General features: G+C 35.9%; 2 protein-coding genes and 1 pseudogene across 2 annotated transcripts; 2 read left to right on the top strand and 1 right to left on the bottom strand.

Moving 5' to 3' along the window:
• LOC120412909 (pyrimidine-specific ribonucleoside hydrolase RihA-like) lies at positions 1-1,036 on the top strand (annotated as a pseudogene).
• Positions 1,037-1,601: 565 nt separating this feature from the next.
• Positions 1,602-2,244, top strand: LOC120412916 (uncharacterized). Its single transcript, XM_039573549.2, has 3 exons — positions 1,602-1,761; positions 1,822-1,944; positions 2,043-2,244. Exons 1-3 carry the CDS (start codon positions 1,640-1,642, stop codon positions 2,176-2,178), a joined length of 381 nt encoding a protein of 126 aa, XP_039429483.1. The 5' UTR covers positions 1,602-1,639; the 3' UTR covers positions 2,179-2,244.
• A 798-nt stretch (positions 2,245-3,042) lies between these two features.
• Positions 3,043-24,411, bottom strand: LOC120412903 (monocyte to macrophage differentiation factor). The gene is made up of 4 exons (XM_039573535.2): positions 23,868-24,411; positions 6,796-7,258; positions 6,104-6,463; positions 3,043-6,041 (listed from the first exon to the last, which is right to left on the bottom strand). Exons 2-4 carry the CDS (start codon positions 7,246-7,248, stop codon positions 5,763-5,765), a joined length of 1,092 nt encoding a protein of 363 aa, XP_039429469.1. The 5' UTR covers positions 7,249-7,258; positions 23,868-24,411; the 3' UTR covers positions 3,043-5,762.
• Positions 24,412-25,759: the final 1,348 nt, after the last annotated feature.

Raw genomic sequence — 25,759 nt, 5'->3', positions numbered from 1 at the left:
ATGACGCGTGGGCACTTTATCACCTGATGAGCAGCCCAAACGTGAAGATTGAAGCCATCAGCTGTGTCAAAGGAAACGCGAACGTGACCATGGTGGGGCGGAACGTGATGCGAATTTTGGCCGCGATGGGAAAGGAGAACGAGGTTCCCGTGTTCTTGGGATCAAACGAACGTTTGATTACTCCAGAACCGACTGTGAACCCGGACGATATGTACTTTGGAGTGGACGGATTTTCCGACGTGGATTACTCTCATTTGCCACCGCCGAATATGGCCCTGCTGAAAACAGGTGCAGTTCACGAAATTGCAAGACTCATTTTGAAGGTATCGTTAATGATAAATATCAAAATTTGAAGTTATTAAATAATAATAAACCTTTATTTTTTTCAGTACCCTTCTGAAATAAGCTTCATCAGCTTGGGACCACTCACAAATCTAGCACTGGCTCTGAAAGCATACCCAGAAACTCGTCAACTGATAAAAGAAGTCCTCATAATGGGCGGAAACCGGCATGGTGTTGGCAACACAGAGAGTGCCGCCGAGTTTAACTTTTACCATGACCCAGAGGGTGCCAACATCGTGCTCAACAATTATCCCGGTCCAATCACAATTCTACCCTGGGAAACGGCTAACCGCGAGAACCTGGTGATGAACCAAACGTGGCGGTTCGAGACGATCGCGAGCGGCCCGCCAAATCCCGTGCTGGAGATACTAAACCCCGCGGAACGAAAGGCTCTGGAAGCGGGTGCCAACTGGTTGCCCTGTGACTTGCTAGTTGCGATGGCATTCACCCATCCGGAATTGGTCACGGAGCGGCAGCAATATCCGGGAAGCGTGGAACTTGCCGGACTTTTGACGCGGGGTCAGCTTGTGTTGAACCATCGCAGTGAAGGAACCGGCCACATCACCATCGTTGACAACATGGACCACTTTGCGGTGCAGCGATTGATCATGGGACTGGCCGCGGGATGTGAGGGATGTGCGAGTTTTGGAAAGTAGAAGAAAAAAAACTAGCAAATCTTAAATTTAAGGACTCTTAAATTGATAGATATTCTTAGACCGTAACAGAAGGAAGTAAAATGTAAAAATAAGTATGGAGTTTAATCTTATTTGATTAAGAAATGTAAATACAAGTGAAAAAGAATGGAGTTAGCTGAAAAATAAGTAAAAAACAAAACAGACAAAACATTAAAAAATGTGATTTAAGAATATGTTAAAATGAGAAATGGACATGAAAATATTTAAATATGAGAGGAACTTTTTTTTTGAAGAGCAAAAAATATGACCTCCAAAACGTGATTGTTAAAAATGTTCTTTTCATATAGAATTATTGTAATAATCTACTTTCATATCGACATAGTAAAGTGTGACTGTAGAAATTTAAGCTAATGAACAATTAAATCTGGCCCAAAAGTGTCAACGCTGACCTACATTAACGCCAGCCCGTTTGGCCGTTACCCCAGCAACGGACCGGGTTTGTTTATTTTGAAGACCTCATTCCGATTCCTTCAGCAACCTTCAGGCCACGTGCCACATGTTGTAGCGTGGCTCCCCCAAATCAATACTCACCTGTCTGCGAAGCACGGTTTGCGAATATTCCTTGATCAGCATTAGTAGTTCTGCGTGAACGTTCCACCGAGATGGCTGGCAAAAGAAGGCACGGCGAGTCCGGGAAGCGCAAATCGGTGAAAATTGCCCCGTCCAAGTCAAAAATTTCAAACGACAGCGTCTATCCGGATTACTCCAAGTTCCAGGTTACCTAGTAAGTACCTATCAGAAATTACAAGAATTCAATGTGCCTAAAGTGTTCTTCAAACTCCAGTCCCGTAGTTTGCCGCCAACGGTACCACCAGGACAAGGTACGCTACGACAAGCAGTTCCAGTACGAGCTGAAAATGCTGGAACTTATGCAAAATTCCGCCTACGACTCGATGCGTTTTCACAGGTCAGTGCTCTCTCCGCCCGAAATTTGCGAATTCCAAACCCCGCGAATTATCAGTTATCGACAGGTTCCCATTCCCCTTCTATTTTTTCCCCCCGCAGGCACGTAGCCATCACGACCTTGTGGCCTCCGTTGCACACCAAGAAGGAAATTGAGTACGTTCTGGACAAGTTTTTCCGGCTGCCCGACAAGCAAACGCGCCGTCTGCGTGACATCATGAATGCTCCCGTTTACTGAGAGGCCAAGGGACGTTCTTTCTAAGATTGGTGCGGAATAAAATCACACTTTGTTGCAATCGGTCTACGAGAACTTTCCATTGTTTCTATGTTTATTTAACCTGTCATGATGCGTCTGCTGAGGGTTGTACAATATCGTTGGGGAGTGTTTATGTTTGGGTTGTAACATTCTATTGGTTTTGTGGCATGTGTGACACACTACATAAGTGCATACTGTTTGTATTATATTTGGCTTCAAGTCATTTACTGTTTAGCTATTTAAAAATATTAATCCGTTGGAGTATGCACTTCCTTAAAACAGTAACTTTTTCTGTTTCTATGCACTTTATATATTTTTTAAGTTACATCAATAACGAACTATATTGTTGGTCTATTGTTTCACGAGTAAACACTTATTTGAATGAGTTTCAATGTGTGAGCCATTTCTTCAGTAAGTAGTCCATAATATTTTTTTACATCTTGTACAGTAATCCAGCAAAACAATGTTTGAGTCGTACATTTATCCAACGAGGTTTACCGAGTTGGATAAAAACGACGAATGCTGAAAAAATCATGTTTTGCAACAAGTTGCTTTCAACATTTTTTGCAATTCCCAAAAACGCTTTTTGAATGAAATTTTATGTCAATCATCCATGTGTATTGAAAGGTTTTATATTGCCATTCTGTTATTTTCGGTAGGGAAAAGTAGGCCGTTTCGTTTCTCCAGAAGGACAGGAAAAGTTGAAAGTTTCACAGCGTAATTGCAAAAAACTAATTTCGACAGCTATGTTTTGCCGGTTTTGTCTTGTTTAAAAAATATGCAAAAATCCTCAAACAATTAATTAAAATCAAAACATAAATACACATTTTTGAAACTTTCTAAACACATGTATCGGTGTTCCAAAAACGTCATAAACGACAAGTTTGAGATTAGTTTACAAAACATCATACACTCATGTCCTCTCATGACATCTGATAGTGTAGTCAGATTTTCAATATTTTGGATTCGTTGGAATAGTCTTTTGATAACTAATCCAACGATGGGTCCCATGATTGATCCGGACATTACTTTTATTAAAATATCTGAGATCCGGCCTCAAAAAGTGTATAATTCGATCGTGCTATCTTGTCGCACATCGCTTTGGGCCAAAATTGGTTAAAGACGCCATTTTGTGCAGCATTCAATGCCTCACCTTTTGTCCTTCTCAGGACCCTAAAATTCGATTTCAATCCTGGGATATTCTACAAAAACTTAGAAAACTCCGTGCATTGTTGTCACTCTTCATATGAAAGAAGATTCGATCTGATCTTGACACACCCTGCAAATTGCTGCAAGTGCGGCAACTGGCCAAATGGATTTTAGTTAGAACTCGTTTGACACACGTACTTGCCCGACTACTGTAAACATTTTGCCTTCCTCACTGAGGTTAGAGGCTATAATCCTGCACTAAAAATGAACTTTTCAAAGAAAGCTTGTAGACCCACTTTCATGTATATCAATCGACTCAGAATCGAAAACTGAACAAATGTCTGTGTGTGTGTATATATCAAGGGAATGATGGAAAGAGAGGAATCACAAATCCGTATAAAGAATTTCAAGATTTTTCAGGTGTAAACCGAAAACGCGATCTAAAATTAAAATGGAAGAATAAGGCTTTTAACTGCTTATTTAATTGTCGGTGTACAGGACGCCGCACTGCTTAACCATTTTCTGACGTACATTCAATTTTGCAGTCCAAACCCAGTCATTGAATTGGAAAAATAAAATTCTTTTTCAAATTTTCTTTTCTTGATTTGTGTGCACCTACGTCGAAGACCAAGATTGTTTACTTTTTGCTCTTTGGTCTGACAGTCTTGGTCTGACAGATTTGGTCTGTCAGTTTTATCATGGATTTTGGTCTGGTCGAGGCGAGGGATAGGACACAGCACCTTCCTGGTATATATGTGTGCGTATTCACCTTGGTGCTCATAATTCTTGCGAAGTTTTCTTGGCACCATCAAACAGATTGCATTCGATCCGGTCTGGTTTCCCATACTGCGCTATTAAATTTCTCGAAGATCCGATAAGTAGTTCAAAAGTTATGTATAAGAAAGTGTCAACGTTGAGAATCGGACGATGGATTTTTATGGGCGGATCGCATTTATCTGTATGAAAACTATGTCCGGTGATCAAAAGACCTTTCAAACTCGTCTAAAATTTTGAAGATCTGGTAACCCTGTCTCGTATTATAACCACTTAAGTGACATTTGTGTACTTTTTGAAACCGAATCTCACCTAAATGTATGTAAACTACGTCCGAATCCATCATCCAACCCATCTTTGGTTAGGTAATCAAAATACCTTTCCAACAAAACATTGAAGAAACATTGAATATCTGACAACCCTGCCTCAAGTTATGACCACGTAAGTGACTTTCTTATTCCGGATCTAAATAAATAGTTTTAATTTGTGTCCAAACCCGCCCATTCCTCATTTTTTAAATCGAGTTCAGAGAACCAAAATAAGTCAATTTTGAGTGACTGATTTCCTGTTTTATTAACTAATAAATATGAATTTTGAACAGTCCATCGAGCAATCTTGAAACTTTGGAACATTTAAAGAAGACCCAAAAAATACAGTGAAAAAAATATCATTTCTTCTAGTAATCCAGTCTAGACTGATATTGAAATGATACTTGAAATAAGTGTATTTTAATTTATTTCCTCGTAAATGAAACAAATTAATAGTCTAACACCAAGTTTGAAACAATTTTCGTCAACAATGTGACATTTCCTAAAAAACAGAACGCCAAAAAAGTTATAATTCAAACAAAAAAAAAATCTTATTGCTGAAATCAAAATCATATACATTTTATTCCACACATTGAAACTCATGAATAAGTGCATCTTCTGCTAGTTAAGTTTAGTTCTAACTGTAACCCGCTGATTTTGACAATTATCAAATATATTTATTTATTTGTTATACTTTTTCCTTAATCGACAGATACTAACATGATTTTGAATCTTTCAGATAAAAGTTTCTAGGTGGTTTAGTTGCACAGTTTTGTTTCTGTTTTGAGTAAATGAGTATGTTAACTTTTATTATGCAAGTATCAATAGATGGGAACTATATCGGTGCCTGTATATGTTTTAACTGTATTTTGAATGTGCGTAGTATGCTACAAAATGAGTATTAAGATGATTGTTCAATGAATGTCTCAATTCCTAGTTTAGTTTTGAACCTACATTAAACTTAAAATACATCCGTTCCAAATTAATAAGCAATATCACAAATAAACCTTTAAAACTAAACTCTTGTCACTATTCAAAATAAATTCGAGCTGTTGGTGGCTACTTAACTAATAATTGGATCGACAACTATTCGGTAACGAAACCTAGCATGCAAACGAAAACCTAACGGTGAATGAGTCTGAGCTGTATACCTGGGGTCTATGCTGAGTTCTAACAACATATTCTCTTGAAACAGAGAACGGAACTTTGACAAAATAATCTACACAAATCAACTGCCTTCACGGTACCTAGCATTCCATAATTTAGTTGCTACTTGTAATATCACTGTTTTCACTAGTTTACATTGCCCACCAGTGCCTTCGTCGCTGCATCTTCCTAGGTGGCCGTCGACTCCACCGGGTACAGATGGTTAAGGATGGCAAAATAGTGCACGGCAGCCGCAAAAACCACGAATAAATGCCAGATTGCATGCGCAAACGGAAACACTCCGTCACACTTGAAAAACACAATCCCGACGATGTACAGCAAGCCCCCGATCTTCAGCTCGGCCATCCCGGTGAACTCGTGACCCCAGAAGATTATGACCAGCGACGGGCCGAGCCCGATGACCAGATAGAAGAACGTCTCCAGACTTTTGAACCGCTCGTGAAACATCTGTAAGAGTTGGAAGGATCAGTAATTTGTTTGGCAAAAATGTTCATGAAATTGAGACCTACCTGCTGGTAAATGATGCCCATGATGGCCAGCACCCAGACGCACCACTTGATGACGGACACAATCTGCGGGTGGGTCGTGTGGCCCAAACTCAGCCACGGATAGTAACTGCCAGCGATAAAGATGTAAATCATGGCCCGATCGCACCGGTGGAGAACGTCCTTCAGCGGGCGATTCCGGTTGCAGTAGAACACACAGTGGAAGAACGTTGACACGAAGAACAGCATCGAGAGGGCGACGCCGTAGATGATCGCCGCCAGCAGTTGAGCCGAGGTGTAACTGCGCAAGAAAAGATTAACTCCGCCGTACGCCGATGGAAGCACCCAGAAGCCGTGCGTGAGCACGTTGGCGATGTGTTCGACCTAAAAATAAAAAATCATAAATTTATTTATTTTAAAATTTCAATTAACTTTCAGCTTCTACTGTACAGATTATATTCGACAAGATTAATATGATCTAAATTTATCACCCAGTGACAGCACTCCAAAGTGTGAAACCATTTGAACAAAGAGTGATAAGAGTTCATCGGTGCAGCACAACCTCAAATGTTCCCACGAATCTTAAAACCCTCAAACAGGGCTCGCAAACACTCATCGCGTTATCAGCAGCGTGCCACCTCGTTTCAAGAACACCTGGGCACAACAAACCCAGCGAAAGTCAAGACCTTGTCAATCAAGTAAGAAAAAATACCCACCTCGGTCGGAATGTAGGCACATCCGGGAGCGGCGCGCGCGTTCTTCATCTTGACCGCCTTCAGCTGCTCCCAGGGCAGGGACTTGAGGTCGTGCCGCAGCTTCAGCCAGAATCCCAACACTCCAAACACCTCCGCCGGGGACGTTCCGCTGCTGGTCGTCGTGGCCGAGCCGGCGCCGTCTTCCTTGTCGTCGTAGCTGCAAAGTTTGAACTCGCCGTTACAGGGCGCGTGGTGTGACGGGGAAGCCGGCTTAGAAGGGCACCGCTTGGCCGGGGATGAGTTTGTGGAGCACGGCGGAGAAGGCGAACTGCTGCCACTGCTACCGTGCTGCTGATGGGGGAAGAACTGAATGGTACGACTGATGCCTCCGTTGGTGATAACGGCCCCGTTTGAAGTGGCGTTATCGGCGCTGACCACCGAGGCACCGTGCCGTGCCGTGATGCCATCGTGCATGGCGGGGAATCTGTGGAACGTGAGGAAAGGAGAAAAGAATTACAATTTTATTTCTGTTAACTCAAAAAAAGATAAGTTTATAAGATTTTAAAGTTTTTCATCTTCTATTCACTTTTAATATTCCTATTCTAATATTTTAAAGCTCTACTAAAACAATTTAATGCTAGGAAATGTAATTTTAATAATAACTTGATAGGATAAGGATTTCTAATTATCTGAAATTTGCTTTAAAAAAAGAAAATTGATTTTTAATTTTCATACAAGATCTCTTTTAGCAAGCAAATATTAAAAAATGCATTAAATTTTGTTTTTCACTGATCTAGACATATAATAAAATTCTACCATTTGTAAACCTCCCTTTTAAAATAATATCGTCATTTTCGGTTTGGCTAGATTTATTTTAATTTTAAAAAGCTTGATAAAGAACGGTTTCGATTAAAACCATTAACAATACATTCTTAGCGCTTGTTCTTTGCAGATTTAGGGGTTGTTTTATTTATATTTTTTATGATTCGTACACAGAAAAAAAAAGTTGAATTTTGGAAGGTTGAAAACTTGGTTGGTTGAATAGAGGTAATATTCAACCAACCAAGTTTTCAACCTTCCTTGAGTAATACTACAAAGAAAAATGTTTAAAAATGTGAACCTGATGAAAATTCACTATTCACCAGTTCCTGATGCAATATTATACATTGGCATCATTTCCTGATAAATATCACCATAATTTTATTTTTTTTCTGTGTAGGTATCATTATTTTGATCAAAAATATTATCAAAAGTACCTTAAAAGACAATAATAAAATTTAACAAAATTAGATATATTCGGAAAAAAAATTTAAATGATGAAAAATTCTCGAAAGGTTGTAGTGTCATGGAGAAAGCGAACAATTCCAATTTGCTAGCGAAAATGATATAAGTTTTTTTATTGAAGTTTATTTTATGAGGGTAAATAAGCCATGCAAAAATAATGAAAAAAAAAATGCTCTGAAAATACCCACAATTTTCCTTTTTCAAACTAAGTTGATTAAACTTCAAGATGATAAATGAGAAAGAATAGTTTTTTCTTAGCCTCACCAAATAAGCAGGGTGACCACCACGGGAAATAACCGGGAAAACCGGGAAAAAACCGGGATTTTTATAAACCGGGAGAAAACCGGGAAAAACTCGGGAATTCGACTGAGAAACCGGGAAAATATTTTTAGTTTATATAAAAATTGACTAAAGCCTCTTTAATGTTCTCAATATGTTCTTTTCTCATTGGTATTTAAAACATTCGAAATGTTAGTAAAAATATCTTATGTTTGAACGAAGTTGACTTTACAGCTGTCGGCAACCATTGCTGGTACCAACCACTAGCGTTTTCCTTTTATCTACAAGGATCTTATGTTTTAGAATTTGGATATTGTCAATTCGACCTTTCTTTGCTAAAATATTAGTTTTGCATAAAATTCAAATCAGGATTTTTTTTTAAATTTAAAGATCAAGATTTTTCTCTCAAATAGTCACACAAAATACACTCTTTTAAATATTTTTCGTTGCCTGTATCTCAGCAACAAAGGCATGGATCAAAAATGTTCAAAAATTAAAGCAGTTAAGAATTTTCTAAACCATTTTTTTAGAGTTAAAATAGAATTATTCTTTATTGAAAACAGCTACATCTTCTGAAAAGTACTATTAAATAGAATGTTTAAATCCAAAAACAAAACAGTTCTTTAAAAACTTTTGAATGTATATTTTGAGCAGTTTAAAAAATCTCTGTTTCAAAAACAATTCGTCCGTCATCAGAAATATACATTTAAAAAAAAAAATATGGGTTGTGTATGCAGAAATGAAAAAGTAAATGAAAATTTGTTTACAAAAGTAATATCTCTAAATTTATTGACATTTTAAGTAGATAGTTTAAAAGAAATAAAGAAATACATTTTATTTTGAAGCTTGACTAAGAAAACTGATTTAAAGAAACGACGTTGTTTTGGCTATCCAGTACAAGTTTAAAAAAAAGATTATTTTTTTCAACAATATTTAATTTAGCATTGAAATACATTTTTAACGACATTTTAATGCTTTAAAATTCAGGTCTTAATCAAGCATCAATTGAAAATTTTCATATCCGTGCAAAAAAAAATTAATAAAAAATATAAAAAAGCCATAGTCTCAACATTTAAATGCAAAAAGTTTTTAAAATGCATTTTACACTAGTTCAGTTATTTTGCAATCAGTAGTCTTCAAAAAATGTAAGATCTGACGAAAACAAAAATGTCAACAAAAAAAAACTTTTAACGATACTAAAGATCGACCATTTTCAAAAATTCAAGAGACTATTAAATCAACCTAAACATGCTTAAAAATGATTCTTAACGCAAGGGAATGCACTTTAAACAGATTTTAGCTGAATGCACTCAAATTTCCATTTTCCATTTTTTTGCCCCCTGATTTTTCGGGTCAACTTTCAAGGGGGGCGACAAAAACTTTAAATCAAATTTGTATCAACCTTATGAGTTGTTGAAAAAATCTCAGAAAGGTAATTTTTTTACGATTTATACCATTTTGTGTTTTGGGTTTTATAGAACTTTTTTTCAGTAAAAATTATTTTCGAAAAATTCCAAATTTTATTTTTTTCCCATCAATGTATGTATTAACTTACCAAAGCTAAAGAATCCATAAAAAAAGTCTCAAGGTACTGATTTTTTTACACTTGTATGGCACTTTTCCTGCACTGCTGTCAAAGTGCATACATTTTTGTTTGGACTTATGACGCGAAAAGACTTTTAAAAAGAAAGTACTCACATAATAAAAGCCAAAAAATAATAATTACACAGAAAAAAATAATGTAAATTTGGAAGCTGTAATTTTGGAAGGTTGAATACTACCTCTTTTATGATGTAATGTTACCTCAATTAAGACTGAAAAAGTGACATTACACTAGAAAAGTGGTAAAATTACACATTTCCAGAGGTAAAATTACACCTTTTTTCTGACATAAAAGATGTACCCCTTCCCAGATGTAATATTACCATGAATTTTTTTTTCTGTGTAATTAACAGGAATTGATAATTCTAGGAAGAATGTTTCTTCTTGAATTTATATAAATGTATTCTTGCAAATCTTTTCTTGTAAATTCCATTTTCTGCTTTCTTATAATAATTCATGTTATTCTAAAAAATAAAAACTATTTTTTATTTTGAGTTTGTAAAATCTGTAGAGCATGATGATGAAAAATCCCAATCATTAAGGAAATTAGAGGTTTGGATTGGAAACAGATAAAAAGGCTTCGTTTACAACTTACTAACTTTGTTCTCAAGATATTTGAAAGGAATTCAAACTTTGAAACAAATTTATGCGTTAAAAAAGTATGTTGATACTAACGTTAGCCTGAAAAACATTGAAATTTGGTTTAAAAACATTCCGGAAAACTTCTTCTAGTATCGGGAGAAAACCGGGAAAAAACCGGGAAATTGAAAATCGAAATCTAGTGGCCACCCTGAATAAGCTTTAATTTTTAAACTGGCGATTTATCGCAATTTATGGATCAACATTTGAAAAGGACAACAAAACCCGCAGTGTTGAAAGGTAGCTGGGAAGGCTTACAATTAGCATAGCATAGCATAGCATAACGGGTCTGAACCACGCTGTAGGGGGTGCCACAATGGTCAATTCAATATTCTTTGGACATTTTTTTTTTATTTTTAGCGCCTTGTGGGCAGATATTGGGATTAGTTCACCTCGACCGTCCTAGCGACTATCTTTTGTGATTCCCTGTTATACTCTTAAGGCTGCAATTTTTGCTCGAATCTTATTGAGAAGAATCAAGCTATCTGTTCACAGTCTTTTTCCAATGCACATATACACTGGTAGAGTGCGCCTGAACGCAGTGCGTTGAAGCGTGGTTGTGCGAAAGGAAGAATTCTCCTCTCGTGTTTTTTGAGTCCGAACACTCATCGTATCTGTTAGCGCATCTTCGGCTAGTTGGCCAGTCAACTATCTTCCGAAGTGCACAGATCAGCCGAAGCTAAGTAGTTGTAGTTGACCTAGCGAAGGAGAAATGAGCAACTTTTGAAGAATTGTTGTGGCTCGCAGGCTGTTGATGTCCAACTTCAAATGATGAGGACGGACGGGGACTGGAGCGGTCCCTGTTGGCTATTTTTAGATCTCTCCCCTTTGTCATCAGTTTTTCGGCTCTCTCGTATTGAGTTTGATTTGCGATGCCTTTCCGTCGGGTCGTGTTTTTTTTCGCGATCGTCGTCGGTGTGTTTTTCGTTTTTTTTCGCGTGCGTGTATGTGTGTAAAGGTGCGGCTGGCTCTGGTTGTCATCGATGACAATTGAGTCAGTCTGATTTGCGATGCCTTTCGTAGGGTTTTTTCGCATTCGTCGTCGGTGTGCAATAACAACAAAACCTTATCATACCATTTCAGCTCGATAAACATCGTAACTCGTCGTTCGCTTCGTTAATCAGTACCCCACTAAACATGAATCATGTAAACTCGTAAAAACATCTCAATTAAAAAGTCAGACTGTTAAATTCTTCATCATTTAATTACATATAATTTTGGTTCTATCTTTCCACAGCCGGCTGTCTAAGATAAATCCATTTCAATTAAAAGTTAACAGCCGATAAACGGGAAATGACTCATCCGCAGCATCCGATTGCTTGCCTTGAGATTAAAACATAATACCTTTCAACAAACACTATGATTTTGGGTCGCATCATCATCTTCTATGATGAATCCTGACCAAACACCCTATCCTACTAACAAATTTTCAGGTTCCTGGCGCTTGTGGGGTGTAAGCACAGAGTAAATCAGCTGCCCTAGTAGCAACCTGCGCTAACTAACATTCCCGTCCCTTAAAATCGAGATCTACAAACTGACATGGCGGGCGCCGTTGGTGGCCAATGACTGTTACCTATTCGCAACTGATCTAGCTTTAGCAATCATGGTGTTTTATCTTTTCAGCGCATTCATACATGCTGTTGATAAGAGAATCACCACTAGATCGTCGAAGCATATAATCAGTAGTGCTGAAAGGATATTACGGTTCTGTTCAGCAAGGGAGGGGCAACCATGGGTGATCTTTCATGCTCATGCTCATGCTCAGTTTTTCGGCTCTCTCGTATTGACCCGACTGTCGTCAGTTGGCATTGGAGCTCTTCGCCGAGTAGTCCATTTTTGACTAACTCGAGGTTTCTCCAAAGCGCAGACAGCAGGGAAAGAAAAACCTGTACTGATTTTGCGGGATGACCAAAGCTCCAAAGCTGCCACCCGAGGATTGAACCTCTGACCTTCCGCTTGTTAAGCGGATCCCGTAACCACTCGACCACGGGAGGTTGGCTTTGGACAATTTGATTGCTGCTCGGTACAACCAAGAATATCAAAGAACGTAAGTTTCCACACTGTGCTCCAAGGCTACACCCATACAGTCCCGTGGGGATTTGGGAGGGGATGTTTTTGTTGTTCACTAGTGGCAAAAGTGCAGGGAACCCATGCGACTTTTAAAAGTGAACGGAATATTTTTGGAAGGTTTGGAATGGGGGTTAGAGGAATTTCATCGGGCCGTGAAAATGGTTGAATGCGTAATGTATTACATGATTTGGATGTTTCTTAGTGTAAATGTGAGTCTGTAGTGTATTATCTAATAAGCATATAGTTTTGTAATAATGATAAATAATAAATATAGTATATAGAATAAATATAATAAATATGATAAATATAATAAACATAATCAAGATGATTCTAGGAAGCTGTGAAAAAATAGCAGTAATTTAAAATATAAATGCTCGAGATGGTTTCCATGCTGTTTTAGAAAGTTTCGTTAATTTAAGCAATTTGATCATATATAGTATGAGGAGATGGTATGTTATAGAAAATGAATAGGATAAGGAATAATATGAACATTTAAATAAATCATATAGTGAGTAGCCAAATTTACATGTAGACATTTAATTTGAAATAATTCCAGGAAGCTGTAAAAAATAAAAAAAAGTTAAACTAATACTCCAGATGGAACCACAAATAAAACAATAGAGACACACAGAATCCAAACATACGGTTTCGCACCTTCCACAGAATTCGACATGAATACGACCACGAATACAGCACAAAAAGAACACCACAAAAATCGATCTTCCCGGCGCTGCTGCTCACACGATACTCAGGTAGCTGGGAAAGCCAACAATTCTGAACTTTTTTTATTAGGCCCTAGAAACAAATGTAAATATTGATTGTGTCCCCCTCACAAATGTCAATTTCCATCGGAAAAAGCGGGATACACTTAATGTTTACATTACAAATTTTGTCTTTAGAACCTAATTGAAAAAAAAATACAGAATTTTTAACACTTTGAGATTTGTGAGAAAGTTAAAGTTGGCCTGAGCACATACAATAATGTATTACAACATAGTTCTAAATGTCAAAATGCTTCTGCGCCCTTTTTGCGTGTTTATATTCGAAATTACATTTTTTTCAAAAGATAAGAAAATTTCACAATAATTTAACATCAAAAAATCAAACCAAGATACAAATTTGAAATTTTATGTGGCTATATCTCAGCAACCAGTTGTTTGATCTACTTCGTCTAAAAAGGCAAATCAAAAGATTTGTATTGCAATTCCGTCGTGAAAGTACTTACTATTCCTGTCATTCTTGAACGACGAAAAAGCCTACTTTTCTGTACCAAAAATAACAGAATCGAATAGTTACACTTTTCGAAATAAATACTGAAAAGTTGAACTATTCAGCACTTGTTTCGAAAAGTAATGCTTTTCAACATGTTTCTGATTAAAACGTTTGATTGGCCAATTACGGGTATATTTGACTTATAATTCCAACCAAAGAGTTTTTTTTTTGAATTGCCGCAAAAAGTTGTATGGAACTCGTTGCAAAACTTGATTTTTACAGCACTCGTCGTATTTATCCAACTCAGTTAACCTCGTTGGATAAATGTACGACTCGTGCTGAAAAAATCTTCTTTTTGCAACTAGTTGCATGAACTACAATTTAGGTGCTTTTCACATTAACCTTTTCAGGTCTCCCAAAGCAATCCAAAAAAATGGACAAATTACAAAGCGTATTTCAAGAATTGAATTTTATGTCATAAAAAGTCAAATAACAAATACGTGTAATTATTTTTTCTGAAAACAGCTAAAACTGGTACACATTTTTTTAGTTTTTGTCAGAGTCGAGGGAGAAACAAAAAAATCATTTTTCAAAAATACTCAGTAAATGGTGTCACAAACAGGCATTATACATTATGACAGTTATGTTGGACGGGACCGTGGTGTAGGGGTAAGCGTGATTGCCTCTCACCCAGTCGGCCTGGGTTCGATCCCAGAAGGTCCCGGTGGCAAATTTTGAGACGAGATTTGTCTGATCACGCCTTCCGTCGGACGGGGAGTTAATGTTGGCCCCGGACTAACCTGAAAAAAAGTTTAGGTCGTTAGCTAAAATTTTTGAAAAAATCAATAAATTTCTGAATAAATCCTTAAGTTACATGTCGTTCTCTGATCTGTGGCCTAAAAAATAAAATTCTGAATAAGCCCAAAAGGGCCATATTAAAAAAATACCAGCATTAACGTTTTACAATGTTTTTGTAATAGTTTACAATCTACTGTACAAGTATTTTTATGAAAACTTAAATGTTCAGGAAAATAACATTTGGGGAAATTTGGAAGGAGAGGGGAACAAAACCTTGAAATGCAATTTGCAAAGGCCTAACCTTAACCAAGAACCAAATATTGACAAGGTAAAGATTATCAAATATGTCCATTTTGTAATACGATCCCACAAGTTTGTATGCAGACTTGTACTGAAAAAATACAGAATTTCAATGAATTCATAAAAATGTTTTTTTTTCGAATGCCTAACGTATTTTTCCAACAAATGGTCAAATTCAAATATTATAGAAATTTTTTTTTATCCCATGATTTTTTAAGACAATTTTGAAGCGAACAGCGTATCGTCTCATAAGGTGCCAGTAAGTGACAAGATTATAAATCACTGCCTATTAGTCGACCGCAGTGTAATGAGTTTCTTTAATTTGCCACAAGTTTATCCTTGGTCGAACTTGTTGCCTCACACTATCGATTTTTTGTTCCGCTTCAGCCAACAAATTACACTGATTTAGTCACTAGAGTTAGTCCTAATTTTTTTTGACTGTAGATTTTTTTTAGATTGTAAATTTTTCATTTTGAGCAAATGATTTTAAAAATTTGATTTTTTAAAATTAAGTTGTGTATCAACTTTTGTTGGCATAACTTCTATGGCCTTTGTTGAATGATCAAAAAAAGATTTTTATGATGTGTTCGTTTTAATCTCAGTAAAACACACCGCATCCTTATCACCTTCAACCGTTTTACTGGTATTGTCGAACCGGCTTCCTTACTAGTGCTCCTCGTTTCCGTAAATGCCTTCCTCGCCGCCGCGGCCACCGTTTCGTTGGCATGGCCTTGGACTTTGCAATACCGCACGATGACGGCCAAGAAAGGAGCATCCCTAGTAGTGCATTCCAGATAAATGGAGCTTATTTTTAGCTTTTCACCATCGTGCATGACCACACAGTGATGAATTCACGTGGAAAAGGAAATTTGTTTATAACTTAATTAAGCTGACTTCGCGAGAAGACTGCTGTAACGCAACTGTTCAGAAGTTCATCAGCTTTTACGCACGTGCTTACTGATTATAACCAGAAATGCGGTTTGTTTTCATTATAAATCACAATTCCGCGTTCGGACGGTCTGAAGCAAATGCCAAGCAAGAATGTGTAGCTTATCTTGCTCAGCACTGATAACATTTCGAGCGATCCGGATTCGGAACCTGCTTTGTTCTATTTATTTTTTCTTGGATCTGTGCGTCAGATCCCAAATCCAGGCAGTTGGCAACAATCAGTTTCAGTTAAAATTTGAACACAGCTGCTACCTTAATCTTCTTCTTACGTAATGTATTCGACTTAACATCTCATATCGGCTTATGCTCACCGGCCAACATCCCAATTTTGGCTCGGTCATACTCTTATGACGCATTTGACAATTTCTTTGAAAACAATGTTTTGTTTCACCAAACAATTTAAAGGTGCTAAATTATTGATAATTATTTATGTTGAGTATCATGTAGAAAGAGGTTTTAAAAAAAAAAAATTGAGCCAAAACAGGATGACGAAAACTAATGTTAATCCGGCTCAGCAACACAACCTGTGTGTACGCGTTGAAATTTGTTTCGCTAGAATTTAGCGCAAACTAGCGCCTCTTTAGAGGTGCTATTGAACTCGAGTTCTATTTCGATAGCGGGTTGATTATTTACAGCAGAGGCCGCTAAATGTAAACTTAAATAGAAGACCGGGTCAATTTATAGACCGTCAAATGATAGGCATGTTTTTTTGGCAGGCGTGAAATGATAAACCTGAATACGATGTTTTCAAATCTAGAATTTCGCTTTGATTTCTCACAGCGAATCGGCCCAAAACGTTTCGAAGGTCAAACGAGCGATTATGCAAGCGGCATTTTAGCGGCAATTTGACACAAACACAAGATGCCGGTTGCGAAAGTGTGAATTATTTATTTTTAAGTGACTGCTTTCGTTTCTCACGGTTAGTGACACTCTTCACGTTTGGTTAGAAAGAAGAAAGCAACACAAATATAGCTTCTTAGCGTCATTGGTGGTTTGTGGTAATGAGATGCATGTTGTTTTGCACTTTTTTGGCAACTTTCTCGCAAATTTTCTTTTTATTGAATACCGTAAACCAGGGTGGTAAGGTTTTTTCATGACTATTATTTTTAAAACATGTACTGGGGTAGGCCACACAAGGTCCTTGCTCTATTTTTGAAAAAAAGTTCAAAAGAATATTACTTTGTATACCGCGGTGGCTTTGGTAGTCATGTTTTTCTTAATAAAATCAGATTTAAGGTGTTCAAATTTTTTTTACGTCAGATGTACCATAGGGTGACCAGAAAAATTTATAATTTTGGAAAATCGCAAGAGATACCCCTTGGCTCGATTTTTTAGACAATAATAAGTAACTGTGCCAATTTTGAGCAAATTCGGTTAAGGTTAATGTCGCTTTTTATCGTTCAAGTTTATATGGGGAAAATTGCTGAAATGTATGGGGAAAAACATCGCTTCTGGATTTTTGCAGCAGGTGGTGCAGATTTTGCCCAAAATTGTTAGATTCTTGTAGAAAATGTAATTTCCTACAACTTTGTCAAAGGGTGCAAGAAGAACCGAGTTGATCCTGAAGAGTTATTAGAAATGCGATGAAAAGAAATCGGCTTATATACTTGAAAGTATATACGGGTTATATAGGAAGTATATAAGAAAATACTATTTACTAAAAAACTCAACTCGGATCGTTTTGCACTCTTCGACAAAGTAGTAGGAAATTAAATTTCCTACAAGAATCTTACACTTGGACAATTTTGTGCGAGACATGCGCCACCTGCTGTCAAAATCCTGAAACGATGTTTTTCAGCATACATTTTAGCGATTTTCCCCGTATAAACTTCAACGATAAAAAGCGACCCCTTAAAAACCTTAACCGATTTGGCTCAAAATTGGCACAGATACTTATTTATGCTTAACATTCCAACGCCCAAGGCTCCAAAAAAGTTGGAACGGTAACTTCAACTCGCTGGTTCTCGGGGATAACTCACCCAATCAAGATGATTCTTTTTTCCAGTGATTTGTTAGGATGTCTAGATGATCCTAGAACTTTGCAGAACTCAATTTGATCAAATCTGTAATTTTTGCGATCAAAAACATCGTTCCAACTTTTTTTTTACGTGTAAAAAAAAAATCGCCAAAAATTCCGCGGAGGCAGTCTTTTTGAAAAAGTTGGAACGATGTTTTCGGTCGCAGAAATAACAGATTTGTTCAAATCAAGTTCTGCAAAATTTTAGGATCATCTAGACATTCTTACAAATCCCTGATAACAAGAATCGTCCCGATTGGTTGAGTTATGCCCGAGAACCAGCGAGTTGAAGTTACCGTTCCAACTTTTTTGGGAGGCTTGGGCGTCCGTGTAAGTTGGACATGCGTTGGGCGTTCCAGTGTTAAGGAATCGAATCAGAGGGTATCCCTGATGTCATTTTTTTTTTTTTTTTGATTTTCACTCTAATCTACCATCAGTAAGGTTGCTTATATAGTTTTTGAGAAAAAAAAATCAATGTTTATATTTACTTAACTAAGTTAACAAGATTTTTACAGAATACATTCACATTTCAGTTAAAGTTTTTAAAACGTCAGAATTTTACCTGAAATTTGTTGAAACTAGTTTTGTTTACAAAATTATCGATTTATATTGCATTTTAAACTGAATTCGAAGCACGAATCAAACATTTTCACATTTTATAAGAAGTTTGTTCCACCGAAAATGCGTATAAATCTGGAGACTTTTTTTAAATATGTTTCAAAAACACATAATAATTATTATTTAAAAACTTTTTTAACCATCTTCAAATGGAAATTGTCCAAAGAATTCGAAAATGCATTTCAAAATCATGAAGATTTTTAGAATATTAAAATAATGCTGTTCGTCAAAATTTTTTTAATTATTGTTAACGAACTTTTTAAACTTTTCAAAAAAATGGAGGTTTCTTTACCAATATGAGTCCATACCATTCCGTACGTATTAAATTTGTACTGTTCATTTTGCGGAAAAAAAACTTAAGCCTGTCAAAGTTACCCGTTTTACGCTACTTTTGTCTTTAGTAAAGAGAATAGGCAAACTTCATCATTACAGTACAGTATTTTTAAAATAGAATTTCAAAAAATGTTGTATGCAACTCGCGAAGAAACTCGCATTTTTCAGCACTCTTCGTATTTATTTACTCGGTAGAGCCACGATTTATAAATATACGACTCGTGCTGAACGAAATAATAATTTTTCAACTACAATTCTGAAGTAGATTCAAAAAATTCTTCAAACGCTGAAAAGGCTACCAGGAGCAGATAACCAACCACGGTATGTTCAAAACTATAAGAACATTCCAAAACATTACCCACTAAAACGAACTCTCAATTTTGTAAATTTGCCCAAGGTTTTCAGGACATTTGACTAAGGTGGCTTATACTGACCTCCACTTCCTCCCCTCAACTTCTTTTAATTTTTGAGTTCAGGCCTAATCTACAATATTAATTATTTTAATTTGCTAAAGTTAAGTACACATTTTACTTTGGATCAACCATGGTTCAACCAAGAAAACCAAAATGATTCAAAATTAATTACTATTTTAACCTTTTTACATAAAATTTGTTTGTCCTTGTTTAACTTGAATTTGTTTAAAAACAAATGGTGGATTTTGATGTGTTGATATTGTTTTTATTTTCCAAGAAGTTGATTTCGTTTTGTAGGTTCACTCTATTATTAAAAATATAATTAAATAATTACACTAGATTTTCATTTTCAAACATAATATCTTGCATCAGAAAAATTAGGAAAACGATGCACTAATTTAGTTGATCTGTATCTATTCTAACCGAAATCAATACAACAATATCAATGTATAGTAAGAAACCTGCACACCAAATCTTTTTGCCTTCCTCATCTCAATGAAGAAAGGCTATAAAATCACTGAAAAACGAACTTCTTTATTAGACCTCGTAGACCCACCTTCACGTATACCTATCGACTCAGAATCAAATTCTGAACAAATGTCTGTGCGTGTGTCTGGATGTGAGTCCGTGCACTGAAAAATATGCACACGATTATCTCCGGATTGGCTGAACCGATTTAGACCGTTTTGGTCTCATTCGATCCGTCTTGGGGTCCCACAAGACCCTAGTTAATATTATGAAGTTTAGTATAGTACTTCAAAAGTAATGCTAAAAAAACGATTTCGAATAAAGTCCGGAAGATTGCAAAAAGGGTGGTTTTTGTAAGAAAACCCGTCATGCTATACATTTTTATAAAGGTATTTAAAAGACCTTTCCAACGAGCCCAAAACGTTGACGATCTGAAAATCCTATCAAAAGTTATAAGCACTTAAGTGTTATTTATTCACCTTTTTGGAGGCCGAATCATACAGTATGTAAAAAAAGTATTTACACCCCTTGGGCACTACGTACATATTGTGATGAAACATCTAAACAATTTAATGTTGACAGAAACCTAGTACTACGTTTTGTTCAGAAACTCATGCCAGACATTTTGCTACAAAAAGCTCATGAAAAGATGATTTCTATAAAAAGTTATATAACAAATACTATTACGAAAATAAAAAAGGTGCAAAAAAAGTTTGTACACCTTTCGAAAAATTTACATAAATAATGTTATTTGTTGACAAATCACCATAAATCCAGTCTCCAAACTCCAAATAGGCATCCTTGACTGATTAAAAAAATAATTTGGATTGAATATAAAGTTTACTAACTACTTAGTATAAAAGTTTATATAACTCTGGAAATTCTATATAAAACTTATCTTAACTTAATTTTGAAATCTTCTAATTCAACTAAATGTCAATATATTACCATAGAATTGCTAAATAAACATTTTGGAGTGAGTATAACACCGTTTTGGGGGTATTTGTATCGATAGAATAGATTTTTCGTTGGAATTTCGTACCAACCCGGAATTACGTCGTCGGAAAATCCGCCGGCATCTGAACCGGTCCACAATTCACAAGTCAACCTATGTGGCATCAGAAAGGGCATAAAATTTCCGATCTTTTGATACCCATACATCCAGGTTTTCTATAAAACCCACGTTTTTACCTAAGCAAAAACGTTGTTATGGTTTCGTTTGAGCAACCTGTCAAAAATGTATGGAATTTCGTAATTTTTGTTCTCGTGGATCAAACTTACTTTTTGCCCAGGTATTTAAAAACGTAGGTTTTAAAGAAAACCTAGATGTTTGGGTATCAAAAGATCGGAAATTTTATGCCCTTTCCGATTCCTATTTGGAGTTGGGAGACTGGATTTATGGTGATTTGTCAACAAATAACATTATTTATGTAAATTTTTCGAAAGGTGTACAAACTTTTTTTGCACCTTTTTTATTTTCGTAATAGTATTTGTTATATAACTTTTTATAGAAATCATCTTTTCATGAGCTTTTTGAAGCAAAATGTTTGGCATGAGTTTCTGAACAAAACGTAGTCCTAGGTTCCTGTCAAACTTTAAATTTTTTACATGTTTCATCACAAAATGTGCATAGTGCCCAAGGGGTGTAAATACTTTTTTTACATACTGTAAATATTTTGATGAAAACGTTGTCCGGATGCACCATGCGACCTGTCTTTGTATAAATTTACACTGGATTATCTCGGCACTGGCTGAACCGATTTGGACCGTTTTGGTCTCATTCGATCCGTCTTGGAGTCTCATAAGTTGCTATTGAAAATTATAAAGTTTAGTTAAGTATTTCAAAAGTTACGCTAAAAAAACGTTTTTAACAAAAGTCTGGAAGATTATAAAAAGGGTGGTTTTTGTAAGAAACCCCGTCATGTTATACATTTTTAGAAAGGTATTCGAAAGACCTTTCCAACGAGTTCAAGAGATTGCAAATTTGGCAACCCTATAAAAAGTTATAAGCACTTACGTGTTATTTATGAACGTTTTAGAGGCCGGATCTGAGATATTTTGACAAAAACGTTGTCCGGATCTATCATGCGACCTGTCGTTGGGTAGGTAATTAAAAGAGTTCAAAAGATTGATGATCTGACAACCCTATCAAAAGTTATAAGCACATAAGAGCCCTGAATTATGAAGATCTGCCTACCCAATCTTATGGTATGAATAATGAATCATAGAACACTGAAAGGTCCGCCCTTTTGTATCTATTTTGGATAGCATTACGCTCTAAATGTGAGGAAGGCACCAACCACCTAAAGGTGGATTAAGTAACATTTTTTACTGAAATTCAGTAAAGTTTTGCTGAATTTTCATCTACTGAAATTTCAGTAAACGATTCAGTAATTTAGATTTTACTGAATTCTCAGTTAACTGATATTTGTCACTTTGACAGATGATTTACTGAAATTTCAGTAAAATGGATGTCAAAACAACTGAAATTTCAGCAAAAGAAACGTCAAATTATTTGGCTGAAAATTCAGTAATTTTCTTGAGGCAGTTTGACAGATCATTTGCTGAAGATTCAGCAATCGTTGCTGGTATTTCAGTTATGCAAATTTGATTTTGCTTGTCATTGAAAATGTTTCCAGTACTGCTATTTATACATTTATTTCATCAATCGTCCAAACCTAAAAAAACAGGTGGTTAGCATCGAGGCATTTATTATTACCATTTTTCTTACCTTGGTTTCTAAAGATCACAATACAAAATAAAAAAAAACACATGTGTTGCAACATGTTTGAAAGAGGATTTTCTCTCGGCAGCATCCAAACAATAAGTCATAAGTGACATTTCAGTTTGACAGATATGCAGTTACTAATTTTCAGCAATGTTTTTAGGCTGGTACAAATATTTTTAAATGTTTTTGTCACCCCCCCCCCCCCCCTTCAAAATTGGCCCGAAAAATCAGGGGGCAAAAAAAATATTTTTACAACAAACTTCAAAATTTCAATGAAAATTCAAGTGCAACCAACTGAAATCAAATTAAAATACATTCTTCTGCATTTAAAATCATTTTTAGCATGTTTGGGTTTATTAAAAAATTTTAAGATTTTTTGAAAATTTTCGATGCAAAATCTTTTTTTTCGATACAATTTTTGTTTTTGTCAGGTCTTAGATTTTTTGAAAACTAATGATTGCAAAACAACTGAACTAGTGTAAAATGCATTTTAAAACACTTTTTTCATTTAATTGTGAAGACTATGGCTTGTTATCTAAATTTTTATATTTTTTTATTTTTTGCCCCCCCCCCCCCCCCCTTGACTTCGGTCAGGGCCGAGGGACAAAAACTTTTTTAAATATTTGCATCGGCCTTATTCATCATCGAATTTCAGCAAAAGTGATGATTACTGAATCGCATTCAATAAATTATTTTACTGAAATAACAATCCAAAATTTGCAGTGAAGCTAAAACAGCTGTCCCAATTTGCCCCATGTGTCCCGATTCGACCCAGATGACGGTACTTGGACAAAAAAGTGTTTAATGGAATAAAAACTCACTTGACTCTTAAGACACTTGAAGTAACAAAAATTCATGCACAGAGTGATGAATCACTTTAAATATTTTTAATCACTTTTAATGTACTTTTTATACAGTTTGTTATTAAACAGAGAGTTCAGCATTGAATTAGCAAAAAATAACTCCTTCTCAGTTTAACAGCATCTTCAGATGATAAGTTCAGACAAAATGTACTCTGTCAACATCACGCTCAATCCGTTTCGAGAAACATCCATGGTTTCAGCTCTTATGTTTTTCTCCCAGGCAAAAGCATATGGTGTGCAGAACCATTGAACCTGCTTCGCAGGCAGATGGCGTGAAATGTCAAAATTTTCTACCCTAAAAAAGAATCCTTGAATGATGCTTTGGTAAAGGTTTTCATCAGCATAAAGATTCTTGAAGAAATTATTATTGGGATTCTAGATGTCGGATGCAACAATTGAGCTTGAGTTGTCCCAATTGATATAAAATATGCACACAGATTGCACGATGCTGCTAGAATTCTAATTGCTCCTACCCCAGTTACAAGCCCCGTTCTTGGCCAACCAAATTGGCCTGTACTTACCAGGTAAGGTACCCGTCTGTCTAAGCTGAGTTTCACAAGCTCACTTGAAGTATAGTATAGCAGCAACAGCAATAGCAGAACACCTCGACCGCCAATCTAATTGAACTCCGATCGTGTGTTTCAGAACCTTTCGGCGAAAAGTAGAACAAACTGCAACTATCGGCTTTTGGCTTTACTTTTGTACTTTCTCGTCGATGCACTTGGTTGATGATGAGGATGATGTCAATGGATGATGCTGCTGGAGAAAGGCATTTCCCTTTTCTCGCGTAGTACCAGTGTGTGATACTGTGCAGCCAATTAAGAAGTACAATCGTTGTGATTGCGATAATCTGCACTTGTTACAACACTTGCGGCTTTAAATCTAACACAAATCAGCAACAAAAACCGGAAATCAGCTGCTCTTGTCAAAGCTTCAATAATGTGGGCCACCGTGCACGTAAATATGCACATATACACAAAAAATATGCTTCTTATGTGGGCAAAAAGGGGTGAAAAGCCTGTGCCAAGCGACGACGACGACGACGACCGACCGACGCTACCGACAGCCACGACGTCAAGTGATGAACTGAACAGGCTTGACCGATTCTGGTTTGATGTTTTCTGTGCGTTCTTTCTGTCTATGCGCGATGAATGAATGAACATAACTGTGTGAATAAAACTGGGGTGCCAGATTTTAGTTTATTGGGTACTATCTAGCATGAGAAAGAAAGAAATTTTTTTTTTAATGCATAGAAATACAGAAATACGCGCTTAAGTAAGAAACCTGTTTAAGTGATTTAGAAATTTTAAATCCAAGATGGCGACCAAAATGGTGGTGGCGAAATATTGAACAAATGCATTTTTTAAATTTTATTTGCAGCCAACTATTCAAATTTGACTAAAATAGGGTCGCAGAACTCAAATCTGATTTTAAAAATAAGAAAATGACAAAAAAACTATTTTTGTTGTTCATGATTCGATTATCCGAAGTCCCATAAAAATCTTCGGACAATCCAACTTCAAATAATCGAGTCTGGACTGTATTTTTGTTCCACAAATTTTAAAGATTGCCTCCGAACTCATCAATAAAATCCTTCAAATAAGACGTCAAAAGTTTGTTTTACAAAAACTTTTTTTTCTCCATATGGCTAAAAGTTGAATTTAAAAAATACGTATTTTTTATATTCTTATTTTTAATATTTTTAGGGGACTTAAAAAGACATATTTTGAGCCATAGTACAGATGATGCAAAAACTGGTTTAACTTTAGGAGATATGAACTTTTTAAAAAATGCGTTTTTTTGTAAAATATCGAAGAATCATTTGTTTTAGCAAAGTTGAATTTGCAATCAAAATGTACTTACATTTTTTATGAAATGTACCGTTTTCAAGTGATAGCTATTCTTAGGTATACATTTTCATTTTTTTTTTTTGAGTTTCAAAAATAATTCTTCAAATGAAAGCATCTATAGTTTTTTCGCTCAAACTTTGACAATCGGGAAATTTGTTTCTGAGATACCCCCTCACAAAGAATTCGAATCGATGAAAATGAATTTCTCTGAATGTCACCTAATAAGTCTGTAATTATCTACTGCCGATAGATATCTCGGAAACAATTGTCCGGTTTTCAATGTTAAAAATTTAAACTTTTGCTAAATTTTCTGATTTGTTCATTGAACAAATCCTTAGTGTGCCTTAGTGGTTATGATTTCAAAAGTTTACACAAACACAACCTTTTAATAATTTTAAAGACTTTATTGGATCACTACACGTTCAAATTTTTAAAAATGGTTTGAATGAAAAAAAAAGTAAGCGGCGATGTCTATCAAATTCAAATTTGCATTTAAATATTAGTTCCCTCTCCCTACAAAATTTCCCGTAAAGATAAGGAGCAAAAAAGTATTCTTCCAAATT

The sequence above is a fragment of the Culex pipiens genome, chromosome 3 (genome assembly GCF_016801865.2).
Source record: "Culex pipiens pallens isolate TS chromosome 3, TS_CPP_V2, whole genome shotgun sequence".
NCBI lineage: Eukaryota > Metazoa > Arthropoda > Insecta > Diptera > Culicidae > Culex > Culex pipiens.
The sequence above is the reverse complement of the archived record's forward strand: the minus strand, read 5'-3'. Positions and strand labels throughout refer to the sequence as shown.